The sequence below is a fragment of the Pangasianodon hypophthalmus genome, chromosome 17 (assembly GCF_027358585.1).
Source record: "Pangasianodon hypophthalmus isolate fPanHyp1 chromosome 17, fPanHyp1.pri, whole genome shotgun sequence".
Lineage (NCBI taxonomy): Eukaryota > Metazoa > Chordata > Actinopteri > Siluriformes > Pangasiidae > Pangasianodon > Pangasianodon hypophthalmus.
Window position 1 is genome coordinate 6538202 of NC_069726.1, and position 18377 is coordinate 6556578.

At 37.6% G+C, this 18377-nt stretch overlaps 1 protein-coding gene across 1 annotated transcript; it reads left to right on the forward strand.

Annotated features, from left to right (window-relative positions):
* The first annotated feature begins 19 nt into the window (after positions 1-19).
* Positions 20-11519, forward strand: depdc1b (DEP domain containing 1B). Its single transcript, XM_026943680.3, has 11 exons — positions 20-228; positions 4133-4398; positions 4503-4644; positions 4732-4859; positions 6281-6411; positions 6502-6549; positions 6638-6778; positions 7157-7323; positions 8354-8530; positions 9333-9524; positions 11271-11519. The coding sequence occupies exons 1-11, from the start codon at positions 181-183 to the stop codon at positions 11436-11438; spliced, it is 1608 nt and encodes a 535-aa protein (XP_026799481.1). The 5' UTR covers positions 20-180; the 3' UTR covers positions 11439-11519.
* The last annotated feature ends 6858 nt before the right edge of the window (positions 11520-18377 follow it).

The following is an 18377-nucleotide window of genomic DNA, read 5'->3' on the forward strand; positions in this document are numbered from 1 at the left end:
TGTTTCGTTGTCCAATCACGTTGCCCGAAGCAGTGTGTCCAGTTTCAAATCCAAGCGTCTCCTTGTTTTTATAACAATTTATTAGGAAGTAAATGCGAGGATGTTTGACGGACACGAAACCGATGTTTAATTTAGTATAGTTTAATTAGTTTAGGTTATTAGTTAGAATAGGATTAAAAAATGGATGGGAATATGATCGGCCCCGGTCCGTACAGGGCAACAAAGTTGGTAAGTTTTTGCACGCGCACACACACGCGCGCTGTTACCCGAGCGGCTGACTGACTAAAACTAGTTTTCGAGAAACTTCTTGGTTTTGTCAGTTTATACATGTTACATTTGTTTAAAATTAATTCATAAACTTGAACCATGAAATTATTTTATTATTCTTTACGCTAAAACGCGTAAAGGTGTGAGCTTCGAGTTATAGCTAAGCAGTTCTCCAGCTTTGGTGGGGGGAAAAAACAACTTCCTTAACACTAAAGTTGAAAAAACAGAACTTAGTTCAAGTTAGAGTAAGAAATCTACCAGTTTACTATCTAGTAGTTTCTGTAGCTAATTAGCTAGCAGTCTGACTTGGTATGGAGTTCTCGAAAAGCTGCCTGGTGTCTCATTGGTGAGAAGGTCGAACAGTGAATATGTTTAGTATTTCCAACACTAAACATATAGTTTTCCTCAGTTTTATGTCAGTAACTGAGTTGTATTTTCTGTAAACTTATTAAAACAGTGACATAACTTTACTCCTGCCTGGAGCTCCTTGTTGATAATGCAGCAGGGCTTCAAACTTAAAGGAAAGGTCCTCCCTGAAACACATTAAATGTGTTTACACTGTAATATCTGTGATATGTTTAGTGATTATGGTGCTAACTTGTTGGTTAGTGCTGTTTTTTTGTTATTCCTGTGAGAAGTCAGTGACTGTGTGCTGTGTGACGTCACTGGGAGACATTACTAGCACAGTTACAATAGCTTTACAATAGGAGTTATTAAAACAGTCTCGAACATAAGGGATAACAGTCAGGTTTTGCCTTTGGCTCAATCACTGTGTTTAATTTCATGCAAAATCCAGCGCAGACGTAGTGGAGACGTTTGTGCAAACATTGGACTCAAAGGTCCAGCATGCAAAGCAGCTTTACGACGCAGTTACGCAGAGTTGCAGCAAAGACTCGGCTTAGCTTGATAGTTGAAAGAAAGTTGAAGCTTTGGAACCTGATCTGTTTCCTGAGCTGGACAAAATACGGCCCTTTTCACACCTGGTATTAACATCATGAGTCTTGTGTGATCCGTTCACAAGTGGCAGAGGAGACGCATAGCTGTTCTCACATGGCGTTATGAATGCGTCTCCTGTGACCAATTGCGTTCAGGCTTCATCCTTTCCGATGGAGGAAGGGTGTTGCATGAGTTTATTACGCCAGCCTTCTGCTGCATTTGTTTTCAGGCAGAAATGTGACACGAATCCTATTTTATGTACATGTATAGGCTGTTTCAAACACTCTGCTCGTGTGGTCAGCTGAAGAAACTTATAAATGAATGGCGCGTAAGATGACGAAAGAAGCTACTTAAAGCTTTTGTTTCTGCTGTTTTAGCTACAAGACCGTGCAGAATGCTATGGGTGTGCACTTGATGTACAAATTGGTGGGAAAGAATTGTGCTTGGGGATTCACTGAAGAATGCCTAGGAGTTTAATTCCCAACCTCCAACCAGGAAAAAGCCAAAGAAAACACCTCCTGAATTCCTCAATTCCAAGTTCCTTCTCCGTTTACGAAGTGATATCATGGCGGCGCACAGCATCAGAAGTAAACAAAGTACACTTCTTACCTTTAAATGACATATGCTGCGTCTACAAGTATTTCCTTCAGATAAATCAACATACAGACATATTCACTTGCGAAATCTATAACATTGACTATACAGTTCCTGTTTGAGGAGGTCACAGGTAGCTAGCTAGCTTATTGGTAACAAAAGACAACCATGGAGGCGTCCGTGTTTTTTTCCCCCCCACATTGTCTGTTGAATGTGCCAAGGTTGAAAATGACGTAATTCCGACCGGCGAATTACCACTTACGAGGCGAGTCGAATGCAGCATAAAGCTCTGCCGCATCACTCTCTTTTAGCAGAGGTGAAACGAGGGCTAAATCCCACTGGCACCCCTATGAGCAGGTAATCGAATGACATTGTAGGTAATGTAGAAAAGGGTTAATGAAAGTGGAAATAAAAAAACTTTTTTAAAAACTTTACTATTAATGATCTAGTCTCAGCATATTTGGAGCCAAGGTTGATTAGTGAAGCAATCCGATATAGTCAGTGTAGGATATTTTTCATTTATGGTTACTAGCATGTATATAAATGAATGTAGCGTAGTTCTCCATTCATAACTCTGAACAGTGCTAGGCAACAGATACACCATGATTTTTTTTAAAAGAACATCAGCTGAATCAAATCTCAGGCATGAACAAGGGACTTTCAGCTATTCTCTAAAACATTCAACACTTTCTGTGTCATTTTTATCTAAACATTTCAATCTTAACATCTTTGGCATCTGACTTGTTTCTTCGAAGAAAAGCACATGCCACATGTGTCACACCTGTCATGCTTATCTCAGAGTGGGCTGTTTAGCACCATGCCGCAAATCACGTTCTATGACTTATGACCTAATACTATGATCTGATACTTGTTTTCAGTGTTTGTAGTAATTTTCCTAATAGCATGAGTCAAATCACAACTACAGCGTTTTGCCTTAAGGTGTCCGAGAAGTCCTGCTTTCTGAAGCAACAACTCCCGTCAATAGAAAGTATCTACCACCACATTAGGAAATATCTGATATTAGAATCACTTTTTATCAGTGTAGTGAATATTTATAGTAATAATACAGTAATGCTCAAGTGATGTTGATCTGATTTTGTCAGAGTATACCCCAGGATACCCTGCGAAACCTTTCCAAAGCATGAATACATTGCCTTAAAATCTATAGTTTATCCAATACTTCTAATCTGCATAGAGTGGCAGGTACATTATACTATAGACATTGTCTAAAAATGCTTCGCATGTTGAAAAGGTGTACAAACATCCATGCTGGTTGGAAGTTAAATGTAATTTATTTTAAGAAATCTGAACAGAAATATCCTGGGCTTTATATTAACCTGTGTTTTGCTAGGGAACTGGACGAGCCTACAGCTGTGCATGCATTTCACTCTGGACAGCAAACAAATTTCTTTGCATTTAAGCAAAACTTCCCCAAAGATAACAAACTGTGGGAAAGTGTGTGTGTGTCTAAATTGTTCAGTGTTAGTAAATAACTATGTTAACATTAATGTTATTCTACTTGCTACTTAGCATACCATGCATGGTATGGTTGACAACAGCCTAAAGGTTTGTGGTGTCACATAATTAACGACTTGTAATTAGTGGTGTTGTGGGTGGAAAAGTTCAGTGTGTTAATCGACTACTTTAAAAAAACATTCAGCATTGATAATGATTCATTACGAATTCTTTGTACAATGGTTTCCTCGCATATGTGTATATATAAAAGAACGAACAAAAGATAAAAAGATCACCCTAACTGTTCTTTTTTTTTTCCTGTGAAATACTTTTTTTCCACAAAAAATCTCTTAAATTGTCAGCATTGATCACGTTGTTGTTATAACCTGAAAGAAAGAGGAAAGGAAGGAATATTTATCTAGTGCAGCAGTTTGCACCTCTGCATAGCCAAAAATAGCTGGCTGTTTTGTGTAGTTCTGGTCATGCTCTTCTGTGCGTTTGATAACTGTTGTGTATGATAGTTACGAACAGTGGCGTGTGACATGTTTACACCAGCAGGAGATTACACATCCAAAGGGTTTTCAGTGCAGTCGCTTCCCTGTTGTGTGATTTAGGAGTTTGAAGGGAGGGGGTTTGCAAAACCTTTGGGGAGTTGCAGCCAGACACAAAAGGGAAGAAAAGCACTCGAGTAAGGATCTTGATTGGGTAAACAAAAAACAGTAATAGAAAGAAATTCATTTAAATTGGTATTTTGTAAAAAAGTTAACAGTAAGGTAACCATCCAGTCATACACTGTTTTTTTTTTTTGTGCAGTCATGAAAGCGAAATGGATTACTTTAGGAAATACCTTCCATCACAGCCTTTCCTTTTTGTCTTTCAGTGGAATGAAACCATCAAGCTTTTCCGTGGAGGGATGCCACTGAAAAGACACTGGGCTCATTTTCGGAGTTACGATAACAGCTTCACCGGCTCAGAGGCTGTTGATTATCTTCACGAACTGCTGAAGCGTAACCAAAATTTTGGGCCTGAGGTGACCCGCTATCAGTCTCTACAGCTGCTGAGGAAGTTCCTTAAGAACCATGTGATTGAAGATGTTAAGGGACGCTTTGGTAGAGAAGACTTTGACGACAACGGACGTTTATATAGGTGCCGAGCTGATTTGCAATATGTACTTAGTTTTGTGTACTATGAGGTGTATGCGTAAGTTAACTCTGCACATTGTTTTTTTTTTTTTTTTTTTGTCTTATCAGATTTCCTCCACAGTCACCCCTCAAACCTGTTCCTAAGCGTATGCCTTTGGCACAGAGAGACTTTGCTCCACAGACACTACGATGGGATAACTGTGACGACACACAGGTGCCCTCAACGATACCCATGAAGCCGCTTGTTTTGGTAAGGGATTTGGGATCGAATACGTAAAACGTATTAAAGCTTGTGTGAGAACATGCGAAACATGTTCAGAATTTCTGTCCTTATTAGAATTCTGAGACATGGAACAAGAGGCACAGTATTGCCATAGGGGAAGTTCCTGAGTGCAAGCTGATTCGGAGGAGAGACGTCACGCCAAAGCATGTGGACCAGATATGGAAGTCAATGACTCTGAACCGGTAAGTATTAAATATGAAAAAGATAATACGTAGGCTTTATGCCTATATATTTCATAACATTTATTCTCAGGAGAGGATAAATCAGTAGTCCTGGACAAGCAGATTTCATGTCCAGACTGTTGTTTTTTGTTTTTTTTTTCATAGTCGCCTGGTGGAGAAAATCGGTTCAACAGCCAGAAAAAGAAAGAAAGAAAGAAAATACTCCTTATTGACTTTCACAACACAAAAGGTTTTATTTGGTATACATGTTGACAGGCATTCTTTTCTGAATTAGGAACACGCAGCTATGAAACGCTGACGAAACTGAGCGCAACTCTCATGTTTACTGCAAGTGGTCAGTTCATGGTTACAGATATTGACAAGATAAAGACGCTGGCCAGACTTGAGTAATATCTTTAAAGAAAAAAAAAAAAGGAATAACACTTGACAGACCATGCAGTTCTATGAAAAAAATGCACACCGGGGGGTGTGATGAAGCATGACACGAAGCTGAGTGCATTATTTTTGTATAACTGCACGATCTGGAGTTTGTTATTCCACTTATACTACAGCAATTTGCCAACGATTACACGGTTTTGTTTATTAATGAACAACAAGGCGCACATTTTAACGGTTTATAGTTTGATTTAATGTTAACGTTAAAGTCTGAGAGACAAATTATTTCCTGTTCTTACTTATGTTATAGTCATCATTCCCTCACAGTTATTCCCTCAGCCTCCCTGCCTCTCTCTCTCTCTCTCTCTCTCTCTCTCTCTTTCTCAAAAAAAAACGGAGCCTGTCTTTTTACCGAGAAACCGGAAAGTGCAAACTCCTTTGTGCTGAAGGTTTTTCTGAGTGGGGAAACTTTGCAAAGCACCGTGACAGTTATACAGCACTTACAACCGAGACACCTTCCATAAATGCTAAATAAATGTCTCCTAACTAAAAAAAAAAAAAAAAAACTTCACCACATCAATGATTATATGTTTTACTTTATTAAACAGCAACATGTTTTTTTTTTTTAAAACATCTGTTTTATGTGGAGCGTCTGCCTTCTGACCAATCAGATTCAAGAATTCAGTGCTGTGGTGTAAGAATTTAATATATGTGCAAGCTGATGACAGAACACGTCTCGTAGCTGCAACTTTGGTCAGTGACTTGCTGATTTTTTGTCGCAAAACACAATGTGTTATTATCATCTGTGTTAGAAGACAATAATAAACATACACTTTTCATTTCTCTTAGTCTATATTAATGCATTGAACTAGCTAACTATATATCTTGTCATACGTTATTACATTAATGGGCAACCAAAACATGGGACTGGGCAGCACACTGGTGCCTTTACTTCCCTGGTGGACTAGCTAATAAATTTAGCTGATAAGTTTGTCCACCCCTGATTCTTAATTTCGCCCAAATATTTTAACACTGTTGTTGAACAGTTTACAGAACGTTTTGGGGCTCCAGTCTTTAGACGGTGTTCTCGATGCCAAGCTCTTGAGCTCCAAGCACATTGTCTACAACGTATTTAGTGTCAACAAACAGGGCATCGTTGTTCTGAAGAACAAAGCAGGTGAGGATGCGATTAAAATGAAATTTGAATTTGTTCTTTATTCATACAAATATTATTTGCTTGATATTGGTGCCATCTGCTGTTTTACAGAGGACCTTCCTCACTGGGTTTTATCTGCAATGAAATGCTTGGCAAATTGTAAGTAAAAAAAAAGTCTTGTCAGGTTTGTACAGTTCAATTTCTGATCTTAACTTTTTTTTTTTAATGAAATCTTATGTTGTTTCAGGGCCCAATGGAAATGAGAGTAATCAGCCCATGTATCACGGCTTCGAGCGAGATGTTTTCCGAACAGTAGCTGAACACTTCCAGAGATTAAAGGAGCCACTGCTGACATTCCAGCTATATGAAATTTTTGTCAGCATTCTGGGTAAGATAAATACAAAGGACTGTGATTTCAAACATAGAGGGTTAGTTTATTCTGCAAATGTAGGCCATTTCCAAAATTTAATAAATTTACCAGTAGTAAATTTGACCAATATTGTTATATTGTCGTGCTGATCAGATTACAGTAGTCATATTTAGTGCTTAGTTGTACAGTAGTAGTATTTTTGAGTTTTAAAATAGCAGCACTTTTGACTTACACTTTATCTCATAATAGGAATTATTTCTTTTAAGCTTAATTGCCAATATTATTTAAAAAAAACCAAAGCATATCCTGTAAATCGTATGTTGACTGGTGGAACTGAATAGCGTTGATATTATAGAACACATTCCTCTCTTTCTCTCTCTCTCTCTCTCCCTTCAGGACTCCTTCCACGACAGCAGGTTGCGGTTGAGGCGCTGCAGGTCTGCTGCCTCCTCCTGCCTCCAGCCAACCGGCGAAAACTGCAGCTGTTAATGCGCCTGATGACTAAAGCCTGCAACAATCATCATCTCCCTCCACTTAACGATGCCATAGGAACACGCATCCTGGTTATTTACATTCCTAATTCTCTCTAATATGAGCCGAGATATTTCCTTAAAGTCAACGTAATTATTGCTTACAATGTTAGAGGTGTTAATTGCTTTGAGAGCTCTTCACTGGCTATAATTTGCATGCAGAGCTTTTCATTAACCTGAATGAATTCATTTAAATTCATCAAGTTTGAGTGACTGTGAAGTTAACGTGAGATTTAAAGCACAGGACTTAATAACTCACTCCGTGCATGTAATTTACACTGAGATATATTCTCAGTGTAATTCTTTTTCAGTTCATCTTTAAAACATGTGAAAATTCTGCACTAATGCACCCCATAACCTCATTGCGTCTCTCCACTGAAAATGAATGAATTCATATTGTCTTTTGTCGGAAGCGGTGAAAAGGCAGCATTAGAATGCTCATTTGCTTCTCACTGGCTTCTGTGATATCAGTACTGCAAAGGCCAATATTATAATACTGATTAACATCACTATAAAAATGCGAAGTCCTGTCAAAGAGCTTAGCCAAGCACTTAACTTTTTTTTTTTTTTTTTTTAAGTCTTAAATAATCTCAGTATCAGCAAAATTTCCTTCAGACGTTTATAGAACACAGGCACAAGTAGATATCTATCAAATATGTTTAAACCTTTTAAAATGTGCACTTCCTCACAGGAGGATTTTCTCTACCAGTGATCTGATTAAAGATATAGAGGAAGGTGTTTTTTTTCCTTCCAAATTAAGCTCTCAGATCAGATAATTATTGACATATTAGACTGCAGACAAATGTACATATTAATAATACATTTTCACTACTGAATAGACCAAGTGTATTTTACTCATTACTTATTGATTTGTTATGTTTACCTGTCAGCTGTATGACACTATAGTTTTATGAATTTATATGTGCAACTATATTAATATAAGTATTAATGTCATGTGTTGAATATAGTTGCATATATGTTGAATGTTTTTGGGCTGATTTGTGTACAAATAGAGTGTCTGATTCTGAATAACTTTCCTTTTTTTCCCCACCCTCCTTCCTAGATGGTCCAGACTTTCTCCCGCTGCATTTTATGTTCATCAGATGAAGTGGACCTGGATGAGCTGCTGGCCACCAAACTCGTCAACTTCATGATGGATAACCACGAGAACGTGCTGAAGGTCCCTGCCGAGCTACAGAGATCTGTGCAGGAGCATCTATCCCACCTGCGCAGAGCTCAGGTTAGTCACACACACACATACATACATACATACATACATACATATGTGAACTTCGCCTTTTATGGCATTTTGTGGGCGTCACCAAGTGCAAATAAGCTGTGCCGTGCATGAATTCATCAACATACACACGTGAGTACGAACAAAATCAGCGTCACCAAAACATCTGTAAATCCAGCGGATATTTTTAGTTCGGTTTAGCTCACGCAAACATTTATACACAGCTCTACTAAAAGATTGATAAATGAGGCCCATTGTGTATAAAGTTTATTTTACTGTATTTTATTTAGTGTATTATGTCTTTGGCTCATTTTCCTGAAGGGTGCCATTAATTTTGCAGTTGACTGTACAATATTCTGATCATTCTGAGCAGTCAGTTTGTGTTCAACTCCTGCATCTCCAGTACCATTACATAATGTAGGTCAAAACTGGAACAATTAAATCTAACTCGTGAATCACCCATATGTTTACAAAAAAAACCAATATATTTTATTCTCTTGCATTAAATCAACTATTGACTATCAATTTACTACTTTTTGTTAAAAATCAGGTAACTTTGAATTATTAAATCCCCATCGTAGATCAGTAAGTAACCACGTAAACTCCTAGGACCCGCTGCAAACAGGACGTTCATCTACATCAGAACATTATCAGGTTTTGACCAATATTTGCTACTCATTTATGTGTATCATATCCAAAAATGAAAAAAAGTGGATAGCTAGCTAGTCATGTGGATGAGTCACATGGAAGAATGTCAGATCTCACTAAAGCTGCGAGTCGCCTCACACTCTCGTGTGTTTATTAGATAAAGTACGCAGGTGCAGACACAGACTCCACGCTGGAATCGCCACCTCACACTTTCTGCAGGCAAATCAGCAAGGAGGAGTTTGAGGAGCAGAGAGTCACGGGCTCCCAGGGAGCGATAGTGGAGCTGCTAGAAGGGATCATTCATGACAAGGCCATGTCTATAAAGGACAAGAAGAAGAAACTGAAACAGGTTGGAACTTTCTGTGTTAATTATTAGGGATTAATGATTTTTTTTTTTTTAAAACAGGCCACCACCACCCTCTTTGGTAGACAGTAAGGACTTTGTTAGCAATATACAGTGAGGGGAAATAAGTATTCAGACACTTTTGTCTTTGTTATTAACCTACATCCAGTGCATATATCTACTTAAATTTTACACACATGATGTCTTTTGACTTCGTACATTGTGCATAAAAGTATGTACACTCCTGGGCAAGAAGAAAAAAATGGGCCAAGCCCAAAATGGCAAAATAATCAGCTTTTAATGGTCTTAACAACAAATCATTGGTCAGGAAATTAGTAAGAATAGATAGAAGAACACTAAACTTAGCATGGGATAGCTTTTCCCTTTAATTTCTTTAAATCTTCAAGCCTTGTGGCCCTTGATGGGCTGCATCAAGTGTGGCAGATAACCAAATAATGTCTAATCTTTTAAGAAAAAAAATCCCAGAAGATATTTGTGGAACATTTTGTACACTGAGACATATGTTAGTTTGAATTTTACATCCAACATTATCATGATTTTTACCTTTGCATACAAGAAGGCTATATAAGTGAACTTCCCTGTTTCTAGCTTTTACTGAAACAGTTCACTGCAGCAGAAGTAAACGAGCAAATGGTGGCACAGGAGCTCTCAGGAGTGCATTTGTTTAATTGTTGCTAATTTTCTGACCAATGATTTGTTGTTAAGACCATTAAAAGCTTAATGTTTGCCATTTTGGGCTTAGCCCTTTTTTTGCCCAGGAGTGTATTCATAAGCACTAAAAAAGACATGTTTAACAAAGGAAATTTATAGAAAAAAAAAGTATTTGGACACCAAAAAAGGAACAATGTTATTACTTTGCTGCGAAGCTGTCATTGGCAATTAAAGCTTTGAAAAGTCTACAGTAAGAAGTAATTAGCTTTTTGAATCTTTTTGAAGCATTGCGCTTCAGTTCTGGCCCATTCCTTCAATTGTCTTCAATTCCCAAGGTTACGAGGGTCTCTCTAATGGAAGTGCAATTTCAAAATCCTCCATAAATATTCAATAGCATTCAAGTTAGGAGATTGGCTAGGCCATGCAAGGTCTTCCTGAGTTATTTTGGCTGTACGTTTGGGGTCAATGTCTTTATGAAACGTCCATCTTCTCCCCAGATTCAGTTACTTGGCTGATGAAATTTAATATTTCCTCTAATGTGTCCTGGTATATCACTCCATTCATGTTTCCTTCAATGATGTGTAATGCCCCAGCACTGTTTACAGAGAAGCAGCATCAGGCTCCTACATCCGTACTTCACTGTGGCTATGGTGTTCTTGGGATCTAGAAGAAAAGATGTGGCTTGTTTTTTTTGCAGGGGCATAAATTTGAAAAAAAAAAAAAAAAAAAAATCCTTTGCATTGATGCACTGAGAATGAGGCACACTGGGTCACAAGTCTACTGTCTGAGAAAGTGTGGTTTACATTAATTCTGGCAAAACATATATATTTGTTTATTTAAAAAGAACATTTGTTTTTAATTTTTTTTTGCAATTCATATTGTCTGTTTTTGCAATATCCAACAACTCTGTCTCATTGTGTTTACGCCTATATCATGCAGCATTAGTGCAGACCGTATTGAGAGCAGATACAACTTCTAACCTGTTGTTATTGAATAGTTTCAACTGCAGTGGTTTGTTTTATCTGACATTCTGACATCTTGGCTACTAATCTTTTAATATTTCATCTTTCTTGGCCTCAGTTCCAGAGATCTTATCCTGACATCTACCGCAGACGCTTCCCTACACCTGAGAGCGAAGCTGCAGTTTTTCCAGAGAGGCCTCAGAAGCTCAAACCCCAGCTGACATTCTTCACCCTAAAAAAGAAGTCTTTGCAGCCTTTCCAGAGGAGCTGGAGCTTCCGTGCTTGAACCAAAAATCACAAAGCTGCCAAGTACTGTAAAAAAAGAAAACTGTCTACAGACCCACAGTTATCAGCCTGTAGCTTCTGGGTAGTGTAGTGTGGTTAGAGCCGGAATTGTTCTGTTTCATCTCAGTGCATGACTGCTGGAATATCCCAGCTTTTAATTACACTTGAAAAATTGACACTGGATTATGGATAATTTACTACATCTCATATGGTCATCACGATATCCAGTGATGACTGCTTGAAGTCTTATTTTTCAGACAACATATCACTAAACTTCTTTAGTCAAAGACTTGAACTGAGCATGATGCTCAGACAACACAGCGTGTAAGAGTGCGCATGAGATTTCTTTTTATTGGATTGGTCAACAGCTGGAATGTAAAACTCAGTTAAATCTAAATCACAGAGATGCCAATATATTTGGTTTAGCTGTAGGACTGAAGATTTTTGACCCCTTGTTTTTGACGTATGTTACTACATATGTTAAACTATGCACCGAATAAAATTCACTGAAGGGGAAAGGACGTGGAATATGAAACACGGTTACTTTCTCTTCGCTCTGAATTTATTCAGATAAACTTTGATTCACAAGCTTCAGTCTTGTGAGCAAATAGAAAAAAAAACGGAGGAGCTGCTAATTATTAAGTAGCGTCATAACACCTTGCTGTTTTCTTACTGTTGTTTGGAGCACATCTGGAAAAAAACTCTTGAACATGGTCACTTCCATGTTCTGCTGCTGAGTGTTTCGCTTGGCTCGCTGCGAGACGAAGGGCAAGGAAAATAAACTACGGTTGTGCTGTATCAGCCATTGCCTTTCATCCCATCCCCCTGTTACAGACGCAAGCTAAACCACACCCCACCTGCTACAGTCTTTACCTGTAAAGAGCTCAATTTAAAGAGTTTATTGAAAAGTCACGGAACATACATATTTTTCTTTAGATTTTTTTAAGACCCTTTTCTCTGTATACTGCATCAGAACATTATTTTTGTTTTGCAAGGTGTGGATATATAGTTTTTCAAACAAATAATTTGCTTTCACCTTTTTTTTTTTTTTTTTGGAAAATATCCTTGTATTTAAAAGAAAAGCATCATTACAGTATTACTTTTTTGTTACTCAGCCAAGGTAGTGATCATTTTGGACTTTGTTTTTGACCGGTTATTTGTGATGATCTGTTGTGAGTATTAACCATGCATGATGTTCTCATTAATCCCAGTATGAAAGTGTATTTCATGCACTTCATACACAAGCCATGCACTGCTTGTCTTTTTTTTTTTTTTTTTTTTTTTTTTTTTTTTTTGTAACAGTTAAATTACATATGGCTCAAGCTGTATATTTGTATCTTTTGAAATGCTGGAGTTACTGTTACTGTCTGAAATGTTGTACAGTGATCACTGCTGTCATTTAAAAAAATGTGTATGAAGAAATCACTTGCAAATGGAAGTGATTGTTTGTTTTTTTCCCCCCCACAATTCTGTTTATTCTTCTTCAGAAGTTCAACAACCTGTTCCTGGATTTAAAGTATGTATCAGTTAAAAAAATCTGAACATCACAAACCATAAATTTACATTTAATTGGTGTTATAATTGCAGCAAGACTCAATTTTTCACTGATTGATCAGAAATAAGTGTAAGATAGCTGTAGGAAGAACAGAGAACACTACAACTAAAACACAAGAGAGAGCCACATCAGGGTTGGAGCAAGTGTTAGAAGGGCTGCAAACACCAATAACCAAAATCTTCCAAGTGCAAGAAAGTTAACTGACAACAACAGACCATTACATATAAACATGTGCAGTATGGCTCATCGATCGCTTCATTCCGTAACAGCAAAGAAGAAGAGAACACATCTTGACATGCTCTTGGAGGAAAGGGTCTGAGAGTGGTTTTTGTAGGTTTTGAGGAGCTCAGCAGAAGAAAATAACCTCATTCCGCTATTGTGGAACATCTCACTTTTGCAGGGGTTGCTTGTTTTTAACATCCACCAGACTTATTGAATTAATCAAATTAAACTTTCCAAGAGTTGTAGCACAGACCTCATTAATATGAATAGAAAATTATAACATAAATACAGTCTAGATAAAGGGTTATTAGTCCTGGTCGTGGATACTTCCTGCCCTTCACATGCCTTATCCAGCTGATCAGTTAATCCTTGCTTTGGATCAGGTTTTGAGAGTAGGAAAAACCCTCTGATGCATTTGGGAAATTCCTGTAGGCAAATTCTTTCCTGGTATTTCTAATAGTTTTTTGTTCCAGAGGTCCATGCCATTGTACTAATAAGATAGTCCTAGCAGACAGAGAGAAAAAACCTTCTTTGTCAGCTTTTTTTTTTGACTGTGAATTCACAGGTTAAAGTTCGCCTAGACAGAGTTGGTACAAAGAAAACCGGTCGCTACCAGAAACAAATCCGGCGTCCTTTCCCCTTCGGTGAATTGGCATTTCTGCTGGGAAACTTTTATTGGCTTTTTGTCTTCGGGTGTCTCCTTATCGACATAGCAAGGGGTCAAAGATTAGGTGAATTGTACGGCTAAATTGTATGTCACCATGAGCGTCAAAGATAAGACAAGGCGCCTGCGTGTGGTAACCATACCCCACCCGATATCCTAAATGAGTAATGTGACCTTTTCTTATCTTAATATTAAGCAAGCATACTCCAAACGTTTGTTTGCTGTGTTGCTTTTCTGCTACTTCAGAGTTCTCCATGGCGCTGTGCTGCAAACGGATGTGAGCCATCATGACTTTGATGCACATGACATTACTGACCTCAGCAGGATGCCTTGTTAGTTCACTTTTAAAAGCCGACAGAAAGGTTTTTCGTGCTGAGAAGGAGAATTGTGCAGCCATGTAATGACTTATGAGTCATAAAGAATGAAATTTCCTTAGCCTGGTCTGCCAGTACTCTTATTACTCCTACACTTATTAGGTTTAGTCATGAAATGGCACGGGTTCTTATGGGTCTATACCATCAGAACAGGGAATGCACTGGAATATCTCAAAGGGAAATTGTGCCTATCAGTAGAGGATAATAATACTAATACTAATACTAATGCTGCTACTACTACTACTAATAATAATATCATTAAGCCTGTAAATTCCAAAGAGCCGAATTACAGACTACTTTGTTAGTGAATAATATCCTTTAGCATGAATGAATGAACTGAATAATAAACCGTAAGCTTAAAGGGTTAAGGTGATTATTGCCCTCAATTATTTGTATTTAAGTTCTCCATTTAAAGATGTATTAGGTATGCCTTTATTTATTTGTTTGTTTGTTTGTTTGTTTGTTTGCAAAATTAGGTCTCTAACAGTTAGGTGGATTTGATTTTCTTTAATATTTCCCGCAGATGTCCATGAAGCTCCGGCCCAGGATCTTTGGTGGCCTATAGAGAAGGGTGCTTATAAAATGACTGACAGGAGGCTCATCCAAACACAAACAAGCATTCTAGACCCGAGGCCAGTTTTTTTTATCATGTTTGATAAATCTTCCAGTTTCTTTGTACAAGTAAGGAATAAAAAAATCGACCATTGCACCTTTAAACCAAGAATGCACAGAGGACACAACTTCATGCTAAATGCATGCTATGTATTAGCATGGACTGTACTTTTCTGTACTGCTGACTTTTGAACTGTCTTCCAAATAATACATTTCTCAATTTCCTATTGCTTTCAAAGTGACAAAGTCACGTATGAATCTATAAACCTGAAGGATACTGGTTTTGGATTAGGAACTTTGAAACATGGCCTATGTTTTGGCACATGGTCAAGTTTGATTTGAGAAACACTCTTTCTGAAGGTTGTTTAAATGCCGAGAAATTCTTGCAGGTTCTTTTGACTCCTAGGAATTTTCTCTCTACAGTCAATTTTCAATGATCAGATATTATTATTATTATTATTATTATTCATAGATTTATTTACAGAAGTTACAGAATTTTAAAGTCTTACCTGGTTAACAAACCACTTTTGTCAGGCCCAAATGTCCTCTGAGACTTTTTATGTCTTAAATTGGCCACAGTGACCTGCACTGTTTGCTCAGCAACTGCTATGAACACAAAACTTTAACCCACAGGGGAATCACCTCCAACTGGAGAAAAATAGTGATGTTCTAGTTTTGGTTTTAGTTTTAGCCTGAAACTGACAAAGGTTCCTGGACGGCTAGATCTTATTTGAACTGTGTTTGATAAGAGCATGGATACTGCTCTGACATTTGCACCATAAAAATACTGATCACAGTGTCAGTCTCATGAGATACCATTGTATTTGTCTTTTTCCTGACCAGTATTTTTCCTTTGTAGGTTTTTTTATTCAGTATGCCTTACAGACAAGTGTATTATATCTACCTCAGGTGGCAAGGGATGGAGAGAAAAGAAAATCTTGTGTTTTTCAGTCCTTAGTATTACTATGGGCACAAAATACTCCACAGCCAAGCACTTTACAAGCATAGTAAGGCAGAAATAGCCCTATTTTCATTTAATTCTTTATTTGGCGTACACTTATGTCTAAAGCAACTGGAGCGTTAACATACAGCTAAGCATTTAGGGTTAAGGGCCCAATAGTTGAAGGTGGAAACACAATCTCAACATAAAACAATAATTGTTAATGCAACACAGAATCAAACTAAGGAAAGAATTGGAATTATGTTTTTTTGTTCCATGTTTTCAACGTAGAATCATCGTCTTGGCTGATATTAAATCATCACTGATTCACTGTCTGTTTGCTCTCAAAGATATGAGCTAAGCTGACAGGATTTATGAGACAATTTTTGTTATAATCCAAACTGCTGGACTAACAGAATATTTTAAAGATATACATCATGCTGGGTGTGAGGCAGGAGAAACTAGAGAACTGGGAGAAAACCTGCTCAGACATGCAGATACGTGTGTATACAAAGGAATAAAACAGCATAAAGGGTCAGACGTTACACCCTGACTTACGATTAAACTTACCTAAAACTGGGTGGTGGCTGTTCATTCCCAGTCTACAGTCATTAAAAATGTAAGTCGTGAGCTACAAAAAAGCGTAAATATACCAACATCCTCTACTAATAAACTCTTTCACTGTGTCTCATTCTTTTCCGTGCCAAACTGTTATTAATTTACGAGCTTGTTATGTCCATCTAAGCAGCTCTTTCGCATTCTTCTCTGTCTGATGGATTAAATTGAATCCTAAATGCTCTCAGCCTGTATTGCCTGGTGGTGATATTAGATAGGAAAATGTAAAATCTATAAATAGCTTGACAGAGCTGCAACAATGGTATGAGAATTATGTAGGATACTATCACAGAGACACACACACATACATACACACAGGTAAAGGCAGATAGGCAGCTGCAATCATGGTTTCTATTTTTAAAAGTGTTTCATGCATGTTTGTATTTTTACTGGATAATGTATGTCCTTTTTGTTTCGCCTCCAAAGTCATTTTGGGAGAAAAAGGTTGATATTGTAAATAATCTACCTTGTTTGCGTTCATTACACCAGTCACTGTATTTCACACGCACCTTCTCAATCAATGATGTTATGGATGTGTCAGCAAAGAAAGCTAAAAATCATAAAATCTGTCACTGATAGGCTTTTTGTATCTACAGTCTTGGCTAGAAAGAAATCAGCCCCAGCCTCACTTCTTCATACCATTTTGTGTATTTTTTATGACCACTGGTGGTGCTGTTGCACTTGATTCCATTAAAAATCTAAAATAATCTGCTTCAAGACATTGGTTAACAGCAAATATATCTGATGAAGCCTTTTTTTTTTTAAATGATGAGACTTTAAAACAAAAAAAATCTTTTAAAAACCTACTCTGCTGGCTCATTTATACCAGGCACCCTACTGTCACCTAACTTACAATCTTGTAAGTTGAACTTTCGTTACAATGCTCAGGTCAGACTGATTTCATTCAATACTGTACAATAGCACCAGATGAACAGGAGACTATTCATCATCCACTGTCACTAACACAGATCTACATTAAGGCTGAGACCACAGAACTGACCACCTGTCATGATTTTGGCACTTTATAAACCCAAGAACTCATGACTTTCATGTAGTGGTAGGACACTCTTAGTTCATTTGGCTCATATTCTGTTTTTCAGGATGTAAATGTCCACCAGAGAGCAGTGTCTAGTCACTGTTAAATATTAACCAGCTCATACAAAGGTATGTAAACACTATTCTCTATTCAGCTTTGCATACTGCATACTCTGTAGTCTGCATGTCTACATTACTCACCCTTTATCACTCTTCATACATGATGTTTTTCTCAACCCTCAAAGCTAAGCAACTAAAGACAAATCCTATTTATGATTAAACACTGGATCAGATATCTTGTGAACCATGTGACACTGGAGAAATATTGTTATTCCAATTTTACACCAACCGCTTATAGGAATGTTGGACTTTTGGATATTCAGTTCCATGAACTATTATTTCTTTCTTCATTTTTACCGTTTAATCTTATCTATCACATTTTCTCCATAAGTTATCCATTAATTCATTTATTTATTTTAAAAAAGGAAGACTTTGAACAATTTTTTTCACCCTAGGCAAAAATACAGTTCCTTATCCTGACTGAATTTCATGATTATAGCTTTGTGGTAATAAATAAGATTTAAGAGGCATGTCAAGCATTTTATTAAACATGTCTCCTTCCTCATAATTGTTTTGACTGTTTGAAGTTTTTACAGTCATTCAGTCAGTAACTGCATTATTCTGGTCAGGGGTGCGGCGGAGCCAGGGCCTATCCTCAGAACGCTGAGTATGAGCAGGAAATACACCCTGGATGGGATTCTGGTCCACTGCAGAGCACCATGCGCACACACACATTCACACATTCATTCACACCCTGGGGCAATTTAGAGTCACATATCCAACTACCAGCATGTTTCTGCGAGGTGGGAAGAAACCCACATGGACACGGAGAGAACATGTGAAACTCCACACACACACACACA